General features: G+C 40.6%; 1 long non-coding RNA gene and 3 gene segments (V, D, J or C); 3 read left to right on the top strand and 1 right to left on the bottom strand.

Annotated features, from left to right (window-relative positions):
* The window catches only part of LOC106576385 (Ig kappa-b4 chain C region-like), a 39408-nt gene extending 34469 nt beyond the window's left edge, over positions 1-4939 (top strand). The window contains 1 exon segment of the C gene segment in view: positions 4351-4939. Coding sequence covers positions 4351-4667 — 317 coding nt within the window.
* A 481-nt stretch (positions 4940-5420) lies between these two features.
* LOC123728250 (uncharacterized) lies at positions 5421-15485 on the top strand. The gene is made up of 2 exons (XR_006760161.1): positions 5421-5639; positions 15439-15485. It is a non-coding gene; the product is annotated as an uncharacterized lncRNA (long non-coding RNA).
* On the bottom strand, positions 8097-9336 carry LOC106576381 (Ig kappa chain V region 3381-like). The segment is given in 2 exon segments: positions 8097-9061; positions 9185-9336. Coding segments are annotated over 2 exon segments (408 nt in total).
* Positions 10307-12041, top strand: LOC106576384 (Ig kappa-b4 chain C region-like). The segment is given in 2 exon segments: positions 10307-10571; positions 11455-12041. Coding segments are annotated over 2 exon segments (402 nt in total).
* Positions 15486-18107: the final 2622 nt, after the last annotated feature.

An 18107-nucleotide genomic window follows, 5' to 3' on the forward strand; every position in this document is an offset into this window, starting at 1 on the left:
AAGGATGATCAACGGGAACAGGATGCACCTGAGCTCAATTTCGAGTCTCATAGCAAAGGGTCTGAATACTTGTGTAAATAAAGTATTTCTGTTTTTTATTTTTTATAAATTTAAAATCCTGTTTTCACTTTGTCATTATGGGTATTGATGAGAACAAATATATATTCATTCAATTTTAGAATGACGTTGTGACGTAACAAAATGTGGAAAAAGGAAAGGGATCATGTCTCATTCACAGATCTAAAAGTCAGTAACCTGCTCATCAAAATAGTTAATATAATGCTAGATGATCACATCAATATTTGGTTATGAGGTACATATGGAGATTTGATTTAGGGGGCTGATGCTGATGTAACATCACCTCACTTGAATATGGACTGGTATTGTATGTGTTACATAGCATCAAATAAAGTTTATATGTGCACTTTCAGGCTTTGACAAATATAATGAGTCACAACCATGACATGATGGTGGTGATTCTGATGATGATGATGGAGAACATGTGATCAGATTGATGCTTCCTAAACATATTCAAAGTTAACCTCCTCACTGATCAGTGTTCCATGTCACTGTCTCTTCCCCCTCAGCACCTGCAGTAGGTCCCAGCTGTAGCAGTACAGTCACTGTGCAGTCTGACTGAGGGAGGTTTTTGTACGGCTTTGTATCACTGTGTGAACACTCCACTACTGTGTAAACTCTGACAGTAGTAATCTCCTGCATCTTCAGCCTGGACTCCATTGATGGTCAGAGTGAAGTCACTCCCATATCCACTAGTGGGCTACACTACACTAGTTAATTTAGCAGACAAGATTTGCTTAGAATTCCGTGGTTTTATTTTACATGATTTTATAGTATTGTCGTAACTGTCGGAAGGAGCAGACCAAGGCGCAGCGTGTTGAGTGCTCATCTTCTTTTTATTAAAGTAAAGTGAACACTTAAACAAAAATTAACAAAATGACACACAACAGTTCCTTAAGGTAACATTGACTATACGAAAAACAACTACCCACAACCTCAAAGGAAAAACAGGCTGCCTAAGTATGGCTTCCAATCAGAGACAACGAAAGACACCTGCCTCTGATTGGAAACCATACTCGGCCACACATAGAACATGAACATAGAAAATGAAAACTAGAACAAATCCCCATAAAACAAACCAACCCCGTAACACACAAAAACAACACCCCCTGCCACGCCCTCACCATACTACAATGACAAATGGCCCCTTTTACTGGTCAGGACGTGACAAGTATGAAGTATACAAATTAATATAGCTGAATAAAATAGAAAGGATATTTTTCCAAGGTTCTCCTATATGCTTAATTTAGAGTTATTAATTTAACTTTAGTTGTGATTCAAACGTTGGGCTGTATGTTTTGATTTTGAATACATTCCAAGGCTGCATGATGCAACTCTAATGATGATTTGAAAAAAGTTGCATGAAAGGCATGAGGTCTGCTTTGTTTTTTTAGTGCTGGCTATACACACTTCATCAGTCTCTCATACACAATTTGACAAGCACTTGATAATGCCTAGAATTCTCCAGCGGCATCCCCTTTGTGTGGCCGTAATACCCCCTTTAAAAATCCATGTCTTTTGCAGCCAGTGGCCGTTGTGCGTTTGGGCTGAATATAATAATTATAATTCCCTTCTCCCAGCTGCATGCTCCGAATCACCTCTCACTCTCATGGCTCTCCATCACATGGTCGGGTCTTTCTCACAGGCTATAAGTGAAGAAAGACACATCAGAACGTAACTGTGCGTGTCATCATCCAATTCCGAGGCGCATATCAAAGATATTAGAAGAACTGTCCACATTTACTTTCTTTTCGTCAGCTAACAAGATGAGTAAGCCTAACGAACAGCAAAAGTACTAGCCTATGTCAATCTACTATCCCCCATAGTACAAAAGTTGACCTATTCGGTGCGAGAAATAAATATTCCAAAAATAGTCTTGCAGAGTTGTGGGATGTGATAGATCTCAAATTAATACAACCACTAGCATCAATTATATTTAAGCAATGAGGCTGACACAACAAATCAGAACATTTAGCTTGAAACACTGATCAACTATTTGGCTATTTCTTCACATTATAAGCGCAGCAATGCGCACACAGCAGTAGGCTATAAGCGCACATGTTCCATTAGCAATGTGATTATGCATGTAAGGCTTTTATTATAAAGGTGTATTTTTATGGTGAAAATGATCTTCCCCAATCTTGAATCTCACTCGCTGCGTGTGTATGCCAGTTAGGCTCTTCACCCGGTATAAAGCAGATTAATGTGCTTAATTTAAAAAAGTTATTTGGCCACTTTAGTTGTGATACAAACCTTATCAAAACATATCAGCCTATGGGCTAGGCTACATGAGGTGTGCGACTATGATTTGAAAAAGTTGCAAAACAAAAGGCATGCGCTGTTTCTTGCCTTAAGCTGAACATCATTCACAAGTGATAATATATATTTCACAAGCGATAGGCTAAAATCGTCACCCATCACACTTGTCAGCCATTTTGTCTTTACATATACTAAATTCAAAAGGCCCTCGCACATCTGAGCAATCTTGCTGCAGGTGCATGGCAACAGTTGAAACAGGATGAAGGAAAAAAGGAAACTGCACACTGCTCTTGATAGTATCACTGATATTTAATAAGCTTACGTATCGGCCTAACGGCCTTCGTCAGAGCTTTAGCTTTAGCTCTGATGAAGGCCGTTAGGCCGATACGTAAGCTTATTAAATATCAGTGATACTATCAAGAGCAGTGTGCGGTTTCCTTTTTTCCTTCATCTTTACATATACTAAATAATATATGTGTGAAATTAGTTTTGATTTAGAATGGACCATTATCATGCACCTGTCTCGAAACAGGGGCAGGGGACAAAAATACATCTCATCTATGCAATTAAATAGCGAATGGAGGACGCATTTCCCATGGTTCATTTTCATGCCAGCCAGGTAGGCTATACTCCTATTGTAAAGAGATGTAATGTGCCTATAGAAAGCTGATGGGATCCTCCTCTTTTTAATAGAGGCCATCACTCTGTTTTCTCACGCAATTGCATTAGTCTATAGAAATGGTGCTGAAACATGAGCTCATGGGCTCTCATGATGTGTTTGATTACATTTTTGATTACATTTGCATTGATATCAGAGTGATTAGAGGGACAATAGAGTGCTGAGTACCAGTCAGTTATTACGTTTGGTAGGCTACTAATGACCATCAGCAGCGTCAGAGCTTGGAGAATCCTAATTTTCTGAGACTAAACGGTCACGTTGAATTTGACTGCCGTAATTACAGCCGTTAATACTGTCACCGTAACAGCCCTAGATGCACACTGCCTGCCTTCCAGGACACCTACAACACCAGGAGTCGCAGGAAGGCCCCAAAAAATCATCAGGGACGTCAGCCACGCAAGCTACAGCCTGCTCACCCTGATTCCATCACTCAGACATGGGCAGTACAGGAGCATCATGGCTAGAACTAAAAGACTGGCAAACAGATTCTACCCCCAGACCATCAGGCTGCTGAAACATAACAATGAATGAAAGTTAAAACATTGCAAAGTGCATAAGAGAGTTTAACTGAGATCAGTAAGAGTGCTTTTAGCTTTGCTGCCCATCATCTTGGAACACTTTGAAAAAGGACAAAAAAAAGATAATTTAACGATAATTTAATTGAGGATTTTAAATCCCAGATTGGAGGGCTGCTGATCACTTTCTGCACATGTTTTTAAATGGGTATTATAGGGTACAAGGGGGTCACTTTTCTTGTGTTGGGAACATTATATAAAATACCGTTTTGTGATCTCAGAGAGTATTGTCCATGACTCTGTAGGGTGAGTAAAGTCATTAAATATATTGTCAGCTGCCCTAAGATGTCCTCATAGATTAATGTACCAGTGAGTCTGTGACCTCAGTACTCCAAGTCGCTCTGGATAAGAGTGTCTGCTAAATGACTGAAATGTAAAAATTAAAAATGTACAGTCATTTATGTTCATAACCGACTTCATGATCTAACATGGTCGACGTGATTAAAACTCATTTATGTTAAAATTCTGCTATTCTGATCAGATTCATTCCTAAACAATACCTCTACAACATGTATAACTGACACTGTATGACTAGTAACTGTAGTTATTTTACCACTTTATACTTGTTTGGTTTATACATCTGCTGTATCATATTACTTTAGTGTTTTCTCCACTTCTTTTAAACAATCTAACTTTTACATTCATGTTTAGAGGGCACTTCCAATTCACTTTATTTTGTTGTGTCCTTTGCTGAAGATAATCTCTTAGTGTAGCTGTACTTGATGTAGTTACTTAGTTGATGTGTTCTGTTTGTTCCAGGTAACAGTGTCCCCACCCTCACTGTCCTGCCCCCCTCTAGTGAGGAGCTGTCCAGTACAGCAACAGCCACACTGATGTGTCTGGCCAACAAGGGCTTCCCCTCAGACTGGACCATGAGCTGGAAAGTGGACGGGACCAGTAAGAACCAGGAGACCAGTCCCGGGGTCCTGGAGAAGGACGGCCTGTACAGCTGGAGCAGCACCCTGACTATCACTGCCCAGGAGTGGACCAAGGCAGGAGAGGTGACCTGTGAAGCCCAGCAGAAATCCCAGACTCCAGTCACCAAGACCCTGAGGAGGGCTGACTGTTCTGGGTAGGACCCCTCAGTCACACACCCCTGTGGAGAGAGGCTGCTGGTTCCTCTGCTTTCACTCTGTTCTGAGATCAGATGTTCTCTGTCTGATTGATCACTGACATGTAGACAAACAGAGGGCTTTGCTTGAGTTCATGTGTCAATCATCTCTGTAGACTGAGGTTGAATCAGTGTTATATTTTATGTGTTCTGCTTTATTACTATTAGATACTGTAGGAATGTTTCCTTTGATGCTTTGATGAATAGATGAAAATAAAGATTTCCCTTTGGAACACATATTTTTCTTGTCTCTTTCAATAATATTACTTTAGTCTTCAATGTTGAATGATACAGAAATATATTCATGAACCCTGATTCACAGTTTCTTTGAAAACTATCAGACCTAAATGTCATTGCTTAGTTATTTATGTTCTCACTTGAAACCACATCGTCATGAAACGGTAGTTCATATTAACACAAGATACTACAATGTTAATTAACAGATTAACAGGAGAGGTCTAGATACTACAATGTTAACAGATTAACAGGAGAGGTCTAGATACTACAATGCTAACAGATTAACAGGAGAGGTCTAGATACTATAATGTTAACAGATTAACAGGAGAGGTCTAGATACTACAATGTTAACAGATTAACAGGAGAGGTCTAGATACTACAATGTTAACAGATTAACAGGAGAGGTCTATATACTACAATGTTAACAGATTAACAGGAGAGGTCTAGATACTACAATGCTAACAGATTAACAGGAGAGGTCTAAATACTATAATGTTAACAGATTAACAGGAGAGGTCTAGATACTACAATGTTAACAGATTAACATGAGAGGTCTAGATACTACAATGTTAACAGATTAACAGGAGAGGTCTAGATACTACAATGTTAACAGATTAACATGAGAGGTCTAGATACTACAATGTTAACAGATTAACAGGAGAGGTCTAGATACTACAATGTTAACAGATTAACAGGAGAGGTCTAGATACTACAATGAGTAAAATGGTATTATAGGGCACTAGGGGGTACCCCCCTCCCAAGAACAATGTCTAATTGCTGCCCTTTATTTTTTTGAGCAGTGTATATTAAACTTTTTCAAAATGTCAAAAAATTTGATCAATTTACCACAAAATTGTTTTGTTGAAATATCTCCAAAGGTCGTGATGACACAGAGGACATTTTTTGTTGTTGAGAAACAGCAGTGGCAGCCAGGGAAAGTGTTGGAAAAATAATTTGGTGACATCATGTGGGCTTAATGTGAATTACCCCAGTGGGCTAGTTACCCCCTAGTACCCTACTTTATGTAGATAGTGTATGTAGTGTAGATAGATAGTGTATGTAGTGTAGATAGATAGTGTATGTAGTGTAGATAGATAGATAGTGTAGATAGTGTAGGTAGTGTAGATAGATAGTGTATGTAGTGTAGATAGATAGATAGTGTAGATAGTGTAGGTAGTGTAGATAGATAGTGTAGATAGTGTAGATAGATAGTGTAGATAGAGAGTGTATGTAGTGTAGATTGTGTAGATAGAGAGTGTAGATAGCGTAGATAGTGTAGATAGTGTATGTAGAGTAGATAGATAGTGTAGATAGTGTATATAGTGTAGATAGTGTATGTAGAGTAGATTGATTGATAGTGTAGATCGTGTAGATAGTGTAGATATGTAGTGTAGATAGTGTAGATAGATAGTGTAGATAGTATAGATATATAGTGTAAATAGTGTAGATAGACAATGTATGTAGTGTAGATGTCACTTGTGCCTATGGCTCTACTTGGTCCTTTTCCCTTTCCCTCATGTGTGCTTGATTTAGAATGTATTGATAGAATGTATTTATTTAGAATGTATTTGTTTAGAATTTAGAAGTGCTTTAATTTTTCATATTTACTTATTTGATTTACTTCCTTTGAATTGGTTAATGCCTTTTGAGTGCTCTTCTCGTTGAGTGAATGAGGGAATGAGTGTGTTAGTTAGGGACCTGATCCATGCCCTGCACAAAGGCAGCTCTCAGACAATGTTCAGGACATTCAAGCCAGCAACGGGAAAGGACTGGTGCCACAGGCTGCGCTCACCAACACAACTACCACTGCTGCGTCTGGGGAGAGGAGACCGGATGAGTGTGACCCTGCTCGATAAGAGCCGGACTGAACGACGTGTGAGTGCGTAACAATGGTTTCCAGTATGATGACATCACTGATGAAGCTTTCTCTGCCCTCCAGACGTGGCCTGCTACAAGACAGCTGAGGCCACGACTACCGCATCGGAATCCCATGATGCCATCCTCAAAGCTACGAACGCTCCATGACAAACAACTATGGACTCTAGTGTGTAGGCCTATGTGGTGGCCGGGCCTGTCCTTGTGTTTTGTACTGTGTTGCTTTTATCCTGTAAACCACTTTTTAATACTGAGAAAATATATTAAAGAGCTGTTAAAACTGTCTGCCTCCTGCTTGTGTCTGTGGTTTTGGGATTCAAAGAACTTTGGTTTTTTGACATACACGTGTCTCATGTGTGTGTCATTCACAGATCTAACAGTCAGTAACCTGCTCATTAAAATAGTTAATATAATGCTAGATGATCATATCATTTGGTTGTGAAGTGCATATGGGAACTTGTTATACGGGGCTGAAATTAAGAAATGTTTACGTAATATCACCCATTTTTGGACTTTTTATGGACTACTGGTATTGTGGACTCATGACTGTTATTTTCAAATCTCCAGATAACTTTTAAATTAACTTTTAGCTCATGACAAATATAACCAGTAAGGACCACAAAGATTATATTATTTTGAACAAAAATGTAAGTTCAACATGCATCAATTTGAAAGATTTTACTGAGTTACAGTTCATTCATATAAGGAAATCAGTCAAATTCAAATGAATTTATTAGGCCCTAATCTATGGATTTCACATGACTGGGCAGTGGTGCAGCCATGGGTGGGTTTGGTAGGGCATAGGCCCACCCACTGGGGAGCCAGGGCCAGCCAATCAGAATGAGCTTTCCTGCACAAAACGGGCTTTATTACAGACAGAAATACTCTTCAGTTTCATCAGTTGTCCGGGTGGCTGATGTCAGACCATCCTGCAGGTGAAGAGGCCGGATGTGGAGGACCTGGGCTGGCATTGGAGGTGGCTTATGGTAGAGAAATTAACAGTAAAACATCTGGCAACAACTCTGGTGGACATTACTCTAGTCAGCATGCCAATTGCACACTCCCTCAAAATTTGTCTGACAAAACTGCACATTTTAGAGTGGCCTTTTATTGTCCCCAACACAAGGTGCATCTATGTAATTAGTGTGCTATTTAATCAGCTTCTTGATATGCCACACCTGTCACATGGATGGATAATCTTGGCAAAAGATACATGCTCACTAACAGGGATGTAACTGATTTGTGCACAACATTTGTGACAAATAAGCTTTTTGAGCGTATGGAACATTTCTGGGATCTTTTATTTCAGCTCATGAGACATGGGACCAACACTTCACATGTTGCATTGATATTTTTGTTAGTTCTATGGTACCAACCATGATGATTATGAAGATGATGATGATGATGGTCATGTGATCTGAACGATTGCTTCTAACCATATTGTCACTGTCACATCTGCTTCCGCTCTTCCCCCCCTGGCGCTTGAGGGCTCCAGGCTGCCCTTCATCGCGCACTCCTGCCATCTATTACGCACACCTGCATTCCCTTGTCACGCGCATCAACGTTATTGACTCACCTGGACTCACTTATCACCTGTTTATTTCCTCCCTTTTATTTGTCAGTTCGCCAGCTCTGTTCCCCGCTGCTGCATTGATTGTTTTTTGTCTTCAGTATTAGTTTGCTGACGCTGTTCCTATCTCGTTCCATGTTCGTTATTTATTAAACATTCTACTCCCCGTACCTGCTTCGTCACTCCAGCGTCATCACATGTGACAGTCACGTCATAGTTGACCTCATCTAGTGACCAGTGTTCCATTTCACTGTCCCCCCCTCAGCACCTGCAGCAGGTCCCAGCTGTAGCAGTACAGTCACTGTGCAGTCTGACTGAGGGAGGTTTTTGTACGGCTCTGTATCACTGTGTGAACACATTACCAGTGTGGAAACTCTGACAGTAGTAATCTGCTGCATCTTCAGCCTGGACTCTACTGATGGTCAGAGTGAAGTCACTCCCAGATCCACTACCACTGAATCTAGATGGAGTCCCAGAGAAGAGGGTGCTACTGTAGTAGACCAGTAGTTTAGGAGTACCTCCAGGTTTCTGTTGATACCAGGCTAAACATGGTTTACCTGAACTCCAACAGTTAGTTTGCACATCAATGCTGGCTTTACAGTTCATAGAGACTGTCTGTCCTGGGAGAACAGTTTTCACTGCAGGTATCTGAGTCACAGTGATCTGTTCTCTAGATTCTGAAACAGAGGGAAAACAGATAATTGTACAAGGAATTAATATAACAATCATAAAAAAAATCCAGTTCACTCAAATTGTTTCCTTTTCATTATTCAAACATAAAACTCCTATATATTTTGTACCTTTGATGTAGAAAGCAAGTGTCCAGATGAAGATGGTGATAAAAGTCATGGTTGTTGTGGGTTCTGTTGTCATGAAGGACAGCTCTCAGTCATGAAGTGTTAAACTCACAGGGATATAAATGCTCTCAGAGCAGCAGAGCAGATGCATTATGCAAATTAATATTTCAAATCTATTTCAGTTTCCAAGTATGCTTCAATGATTAGAGTATTGTATCCTTCATGTCACAGCTTTTATAACATCAAATAGCAACTGTTTACTCAGATCACTAATGTATGGTACCTTTTATGTCACACCACCATTATATTATTATTCTGATGATCAGATATAATGAACTGTCTGTTCACTCATGCTTGGTCTCTCATGCAAGTTCCTCTAATCAGTTAGTGAACACTTCTCTAAAGTAAAGCTGGTAGGATTCCTCTGGTAGTGTTGTCTGTCCTCTGTGACTTTACCACCACTGTTAAATCTGAGATCAACATATTTAATAAAGGAATATACAACATGGATCACTATCACTACTGCTGCTGCTGTTGTCTTTCATATGGACAATATGGAGGAATACTAGCAACACTGATCTAATGCTGGACTGTACCTACAGACTAGGAGAACACCTGATACACAGAAGAAGGAAAAAATACTCATATCTGGATTTAAGATACAATTCATATTTGTATTATCTAGAAACAGCTTATATGAAGTGTTTGTTCTACCTGGAAGATGTTAAAGTGTATTTGTGTTGATTCTGATTCTGTATGAGTGATCTTCACTGTAACAGCTGCAGCATCACAACACAGAGAGGTTTTTGTACCAGCAGTAATATGGATTGTATCACTGTGGTGGACTTTTGGTAGCGGCACCAGACTTGATGTTGGAAGTAAGTAAACAACAAAATGTACTGTTTTATTCACCTTTTGATGTCCTGTTTCAATTTCTCTGTACATTTTGCCTTGATATTGAGGATTTTTCAAATTAACTTTTTTAGATGATTTTAAAAAAATACACAAGGCCTACACATACTATGGCCAATTTGAATATAAATGTTATTACATCTTATCAAATTTGACCTGCCTTTTCTAAACATTAAAGTGATTAGCCTACATCTTAGATTAGTTGTATGAATAAACATACTGCACCTAGTAGGAAATATATAAGAAAAAGTCAGTTTTGGTCAATGTTAAGGAAATCAAAATCAAAAACACTTTATTTCTAATTGAGTAGATTAAATCATTTCTGAAAAGTATTCATACCATAGCAGAGTTAATTATTTGAACCACAGTCTAAAGAAATTCAGCTTGCCAAACATGCAGGAGGATTTTGTACCAGCAGTAATAGGGATTGTATCACTGTGGTACACTTTTGGTAGCGGCACCAGACTTGATGTTGGAAGTAAGTAACAAGCTCTTTGATATTTCTTTCAGACAATCTTTGGGGGTATTTTACTTTCTGAAACTCTGTCTCTATGAAAATATTGCGATTTTTACATATTTTACTTTCTAAAATTTTTTAAAATTCTATGACTTTTGACTAAGCCTTCTTTCAAATGAAATGTTATTTAACCAACATGTTCAAATGTAGGTGTTCATTTAAATGTGTGGTTTGATGGATTGCAGAGGATAGTTCTAGTATGACAACTATTTAATATTATGGAATGTAGTTGTTGCATTGCGTATTACTGTTTTTTTTTAAATATTTAACTCAAATATTTTTGGTTAAATATAGCTTTTGAGTGAGCCTTCTTTCAAATAAATATTTATTGAATCAAAATTATAAATTGTAGGTTTATTTGTATAATTACAGAATATCACTCCTAATTCTGGTATAATAACTAATAGTATTGTATATAGTATTAATCATTGCTGCATTGTGTTCATGGTAAACTTCACTGTTAGTGTGAACACAAAGGGTCTCAGTTATGGTTGTAACTGACTTCATAATCTAACATGGATGATATGTGATGAAAATACTATAAATATGACTAGGATATTCTGATCAGATCCATTCCCAAACAATATCTGTTTAACGTGTATAACTGATACCGTATGATTAGTAACTCTAGTTAACAATTTTATACTTGTTTGGTTCATAAATCTGCTTTGTATCATGTTACTTTAGTGTTTTCTCCACATCTTCCAAACAATCTAACTTTAACATTCATATGTAGAGGTCATTTCCAATTCACTTTATTTTGTTGTGTCCTTTGCTGAAGATAATCTCTTACTGTTGCTGTACTTCTTGTAATTACTTAGTTGATGTGTTCTGTTTGTTCCAGGTAACAGTGTCCCCACCCTCACCGTCCTGCCCCCCTCTAGTGAGGAACTGTCCAGTACAACAACAGCCACACTGACGTGTCTGGCCAACAAGGGCTTCCCCTCAGACTGGACCATGAGCTGGAAAGTGGACGGGACCAGCAAGAACCAGGAGACCAGTCCTGGGGTCCTGGAGAAGGACGGCCTGTACAGCTGGAGCAGCACCTTGACTCTCACTGCCCAGGAGTGGACCAAGGCAGGAGAGGTGACCTGTGAAGCCCAGCAGAAATCCCAGACTCCAGTCACCAAGACCCTGAGGAAGGCTGACTGTTCTGGGTAGCACCCCTCAGTCACACACCCCTGTGGAGAGAGGCTGCTGGTTCCTCTGCTTTGACTCTGTTCTGAGATCAGATGTTCTGTCTGATTGATCACTGACATGTAGACAAACAGAGGGCTTTGCTTGAGTTCATGTGTCAATCCTCTCTGTAGACTGAGGTTGAATCAGTGTTAGATTTGATGTGTTCTGTTTTATTACTATTAGATACTGAAGGAATATTTGCTTTGATGCTTTGATGAATAGATGAAAATAAAGATTTCCCTTTGGAACAAATATTTTTGATGTCTCTTTTAATAATTAGACTGTAGTCATAAATGTTGTTGAATGGTATAGACATATATTAATAAAGCCCGATTCACAGTTTCTTTGAAAACTATCAGACCAAAATGTTATTGCTTAGTTATTTATGTTCTCACTTGAAACCACATCATCTTCAACCAGCAAATCCAATCAAATCAAATCAAATGTTACTAGTCACATGACCTGAATGCAACGTAGACCTTACAGAGAAATGCTTACATACGAGACCCTAACCAACAATGCAGTTTCAAAATACATATATGAAGAAGAGATAAAAGTAACAAATAATTAAAGAGCAGCAGTAAAATAACAGTAGAGAGACTCTATACAGGGGGTACCGATACAGAGTCAATGTGCGGGGCCACCAGTTAGTTGAGGTAGTACAAACATGTAGGTAGAGTTATTAAAGTGACTATGCATAGATGACAACAGAGAGTAGCAGCGGTGTAAAGAGGGGGAGGGGGGGCAATGCAAATCGTCTGGGTAGCCATTTGACTAGATATTCAGGAATCTCATGGCTTGGGGGTAGAAGCTGTTTAGAAGCCTCTTGGACCTAGACATGGCACTCCGGTACTGCTTGCCGTGCGGTAGCAGAGGAACAGTCTATGACTAGGGTGGCTGGAGTCTTTGCCAATTTTTAGGGCCTTCCTCTGACACCGTGGTCCTGGATGGCAGGAAGCTTGGCCCCAGTGATGTACTGGGCCGTTCGCACTACCCTCTGTACTACCTTGTGGTCGGAGGCCGAGCACTTGCCATACCAAGAAGTGACGCAACCAGTCAGGATGCACTCGATGTTGGAGCTGTAGAACCTTTTGAGGATCTGAGGACCCATGCAAAATCTTTTCAGTCTCCTGAAAGGGAATAGGTTTTGTCGTGCCCTCTTCACCACTGTCTTGGTGTGCTTGGACCATGTTAGTTTGTTGGGGATGTGGACACCAAGGAACTTGAATCTCTCAACCTGCTCCACTGCAGCCCCGTCGATGAGAATGGGGGCGTGCTCGGTCCTCTTTTTCATATAGTCCACAACACTCTCCTTAGTCTTGATCACATTGAGGGAGAGGTTGTTGTCCTGGCACCACATGGCCAGGTCTCTGACCTCCTCCCTATAGGCTGTCTCGTCGTTGTTGGTGATCAGGCCTACCACTGTTGTGTCGTCGGCAAACTTAATTTATGGTGTTGGAGTCATGCTCGGCCATGCAGTCATGGGTGATCAGGGAGTACAGGAGGGGACTTAGCACCCCTGAGGGGCCCCCGTGTTGAGGATCAGCGTGGCAGATGTGTTGTTACCTACCCTTACCACCTGGGGGCTGTCCGTCAGGAAGTCCAGGATTCAGTTGCAGAGGGAGGTGTTTAGTCCCAGGGTCCTTAGCTTAGTGATGAGCTCTGAGGGCACTATGGTGTTGAAAGCTTAGCTGTAGTCAATGAATAGCATTCTCACATAGGTGTTCCTTTTGTCCAGGTGGGAAAGGGCAGTGTGGAGTGCACTGGAGATTGCATCATCTGTGGATCTGTTGGGGTGTAATGCAAATTGGAGAGGGTCTAGAGTTGCTGGGATGATGGTGTAGATGTGAGCCATGACCAGCCTTTCAAAGCACTTCATGTCTACAGACGTGAGTGCTACGGGTCGGTAGTCATTTAGGCAGGTTACCTTAGTGTTCTTGGGCACAGGCGCTATGGTGGTCTGCTTGAAATGTGTCGATATTACAGACTCGGACAGGGAGAGATTGAAAATGCCAGTGAAGACACTTACCAGTTGGTCAGGGCATGCTCGCAGTACACATTCTGGTAATCTGTCTGGCCCTGCAGCCTTGTGAATGTTGACCTATTTAAAGGTCTTATTTACATCAGCTGTGGAGAGCGTGATCACACAGTCTTCCGTGACAGTTGGTGCTCTCATGCATGTTTCATTGTTATTTGCCTCAAAGAGAGCATAGAAGTAGTTTAGCTCGTCTGGTCCTGCCACATCCGACTAGCGTCAGAGCTGGTGTAGTACGATTCGATCTTAGTCCTGTATTGATGCTTTGCCTGTTTGATGGTTCGTCGGAAAACCTATTTTCCTGATTTCTTATAAGCTTCCAGGTTAGAGTCCCGCTCCTTGAAAGCGGCAGCTCTAGCCTTTAACTCAGTGCGGATGCTGCCTGTAATCCATGGCTTCTGGTTGGGGCTTGTACGTACGGTCGGTCACAAAAAAAACAAAAAACTGTGGGGACGACGTCATCGATGCACTTATTGATGAAGCCAATGACTGATGTGGTGTACTCCTCAATGCCATCGGAGGAATACCGGAACAAATTCCAGTCTGTGCTAGCAAAACAGTCCTGTAGCTTAACATCTGCTTCAACTGACCACTTTTTAATTGATCTAGTCACAGGTGCTTCGTGCTTTAATTTTAGCTTGTAAGCAGGAATCAGGAGGATAGAATTATGGTCAGATTTGCCAAATGGAGGGCGAGGGAAAGTTATTTTTCCTCTGGTTGCACATTTAATATGCTGATAGAAATTTGGTAAAGCGGATTTAAGTTTCCCTGCATTAAAGTCCCCGGCTACTAGGAGCGCCACCTCTGGGTGACCATTTTCTTGTTTGCTTATGGTGGGATACAGCTCATTCAATGCTGTCTTAGTGCCAGACTCTGACTGTGGTGGTATGTAAACAGCTACGAAGAATACAGATGGAAACTCTCTCGGTAGGTACTGTGGTCTACAGCTTATCATGAGATACTCTACCGAAGGTGAGCAATAGCTCGAGACTTCCTTAGATATCATGCACAAGCTGTTATTTACAAAAATACATAGTCCGCTGCCCCTTGTCTTACCAGACGCAGCTGTTCTATCCTCCCGGTACATCGTACAACAAGCCAACTGTATGTTGATATTGTCGTCGTTCAGCCATGAGTCCGTGAAGCATAAGATGTTACAGTTTTTAATGTCCCGTTGGTAGTTTAATCTTCCGCGTAACTCGTCGATTTTATTCTCCAAAGATTGCACGTTTGCAAGCAGAATGGAGGGAAGTGGGGGTTTATTCGATCGCCTACGAATTATAAGAAGTCAGCCCGCCCTTTCGGCCCCTCTTTCTCCACCTCCTCTTCACGCAGATCACGGGGATTGGGGCCTGTTCCCGTTGGGCTCGTCAGAGTCGTGAAAGGAAATGAAGAACTCTGCTAGTCCGTGGTATTTGCAGTCCTGATGTCTAGAAGTTACTTCCGGTCATAAGAGACGGTAGCGACAACATTATGTACAAAATAAGTAAAAATACAAGTTACAAACAACGCAAACAAAATTACATGTAAAATGTCTGCCTTCTTCTCCGGCACCAGTTTACAGCAGTTCATATTAACACAAGATGCTACAATGTTAACAGATTAACAGTAGAGGTCTAGATACTACAATGTTAACAGATTAACAGGAGAGGTCTAGATACTACAACATTAACAGATTAACAAGAGAGGTCTAGATACTACAATGTTATCAGATTAACAGGAGAGGTCTAGATACTACAACATTAACAGATTAACCTGTTAGGGCTAGGGGGCAGTATTGACACGGCTGGATAAAAAACGTACCCGATTTAATCTGGTTACTACTCCTGCCCAGTAACTAGAATATGCATATAATTATTGGCTTTGGGTAGAAAACACTCCAAAGTTTGAATGGTGTCTGTGAGTATAACAGAACTCAAATGGCAGGTCAAAACCTGAGAAGATTCTGTACAGGAAGTACCCTGTCTGACCATTTCTTGGCCTTCTTTGCCATCTCTATCCATTACAAAGGATCTCTGCTATAACGTGACACTTCCTACGGCTGCCATAGGCTCTCAGAAGGCGGCAAAAAGCTGAATCGTGGCTTTGCAGGCTCTGGCTGAAAAAAGTAGCGCGTTTGGGTAGTGGCTGGTTACAGTACCGTAAGACTCAGTCGCGTGCCCGCGTCGACCGAATGCTTTGTTTTCTTTCCTCTGTTTACCTAAACGGAGATTCCCGGTTGGAATATTATCGCTTTTTTTACGAGAAAAATGGCATAAAAATGGATTTTAAACAGCGGTTGACATGCTTCGAAGTACGGTAATGGAATATTTAGAAATGTTTTGTCACGAATTGCGCGATTAACCCGATTAACGTTCACAAAATACATAACAATTATTTTAAGAATTATAGATACAGAACTCCTTTATGCAATCGCGGTGACAGATTTAAAAATAGCTTTTCGGCAAAAGCACATTTTGCAATATTCTGAGTAGATAGCCCGGCCATCACAGGCTAGCTAATTTGACACCCACCAAGTTTGGCGCTCACTAAACTCAGAATTACTATGAGAAAAATTGTATTACCTTTGCTGTTCTTCATCAGAATGCACTCCCAGGACTTCTACTTCAACAACAAATGTTGTTTTGGTTCAAAATAATCCATAGTTATATTGAAATAGCTCCGTTTTGTTCGTGCGTTCAGGTCTCTATCCGAAGGGTGACGCACGAGCGCATTTCATGACAAAAAATGTAAAATGTTCCTTTACCGTACTTCGAAGCATGTCAAACGCTGTTTAAAATACATTTTTATGCGATTGTCCTCGTAAAATATCGATAATATTCCAACCGGGCGACGTTGTATTCATTCAAAGGCTGAAAGAAAAAAAACTGTGAATTCTCATGAATGCGCATCTCCAGTGTCACTGTTCCCAGCCTGACCACTCACAAAATCTCCTGCTGTTCTTCACCCAGAGACAGGAGACACGTCATTCCACTTTCTGGCGCCTTCTGAGAGCCAATGGAAGCCTTAGAAAATGTCACGTTACAGCAGAGATGCTGTATTTTCGATAGAGATGCAACAGAAGGACAAGAAATTGTCCGACAGGGCACTTCCTGTATGGAATCTTCTCAGGATTTTGCCTGTCATATGAGTTCTGTTATACTCACAGACACCGTTCAAACAGTTATAGAAACTTTAGAGAGTTTTCTATCCAAATCCACTAATTATATGCATGTTCTCGTTTCTGGGCAAGATTAGTAACCAGTTTAAATCGGGTACGTTTTTTTATCCGGCCGTGCAAATACTGCCCCCTAGCCCCAACAGGTTAACAGGATAGGTCTAGATAGTACAATGTTTAAAGATTAGCAGGACAGGTCTAGCCACATGTAGTAGGTGATGGTTATTTTCATTCATATCTTTGGAACAGTTTTTGGCCTGCTTGATTTACAGTGGCTTGTGAAAGCATTTACCCCCCTTGGCATTTTTCCTATTTTGTTGCCTTACAACCTGAAATTAAAATAGATTTTTGGGGGGTTTATATCATTTGATTTACACGACATGCCTACCACTTTGAAGATGCAAAATATATTTTATTGTGAAACAAACAAGACATAAGACAAAAAAAAACGGAAACTTGAACATGCAAAACTATTCACCTCCCCAAAGTCAATACTTTGTAGAGCCACCTTTTGCACAATTACAGCTGCAAGTCTCTTGGTGTATGTCTCTATAAGCTTGGCACATCTAGCCACTGGGATTTTTGCCCATTCTTCAAGACGAAACTGCTCTAGCTCCTTCAAGTTGGATGGGTTCCGCTGATGTACAGCAATCTTTAAGTCATATCACAGATTTTCAATTAGATTGAGGTCTGGGCTTTGACTAGGCCATTCCAAGACATTTAAATGTTCCCCTTAAACCACTTGAGTGTTGCTTTATCAGTATGCTTAGGGTCATTGTCCTGCTGGAAGGTGAACCTCCGTCCCAATCTCAAATCTCTGGAAGACTGAAACAGGTTTCCCTCAAGAATTTCCCAGTATTTAGCGCCATCCATCATTCCTTCAATATTGATCAGTTTCCCAGTCCCTGCCGATGAAAAACATCCCCACAACATGATGCTGCCACCACCATGTATGGTGTTCTCGGGGTGATGAGAGGTGTTGGGTTTGCGCCAGACATAGCATTTTCCTTGATGGCCAAAAATCTCAATTTTAGTCTCATCTGACCAGAGTACCTTCTTCCATATGTTTGGGGAGTCTCCCACATGTCTTTTGGCAAACACCAAACATGTTTGCTTATTTCTTTCT

This window comes from Salmo salar, chromosome ssa17 (assembly GCF_905237065.1).
Source record: "Salmo salar chromosome ssa17, Ssal_v3.1, whole genome shotgun sequence".
Taxonomy (NCBI): domain Eukaryota; kingdom Metazoa; phylum Chordata; class Actinopteri; order Salmoniformes; family Salmonidae; genus Salmo; species Salmo salar.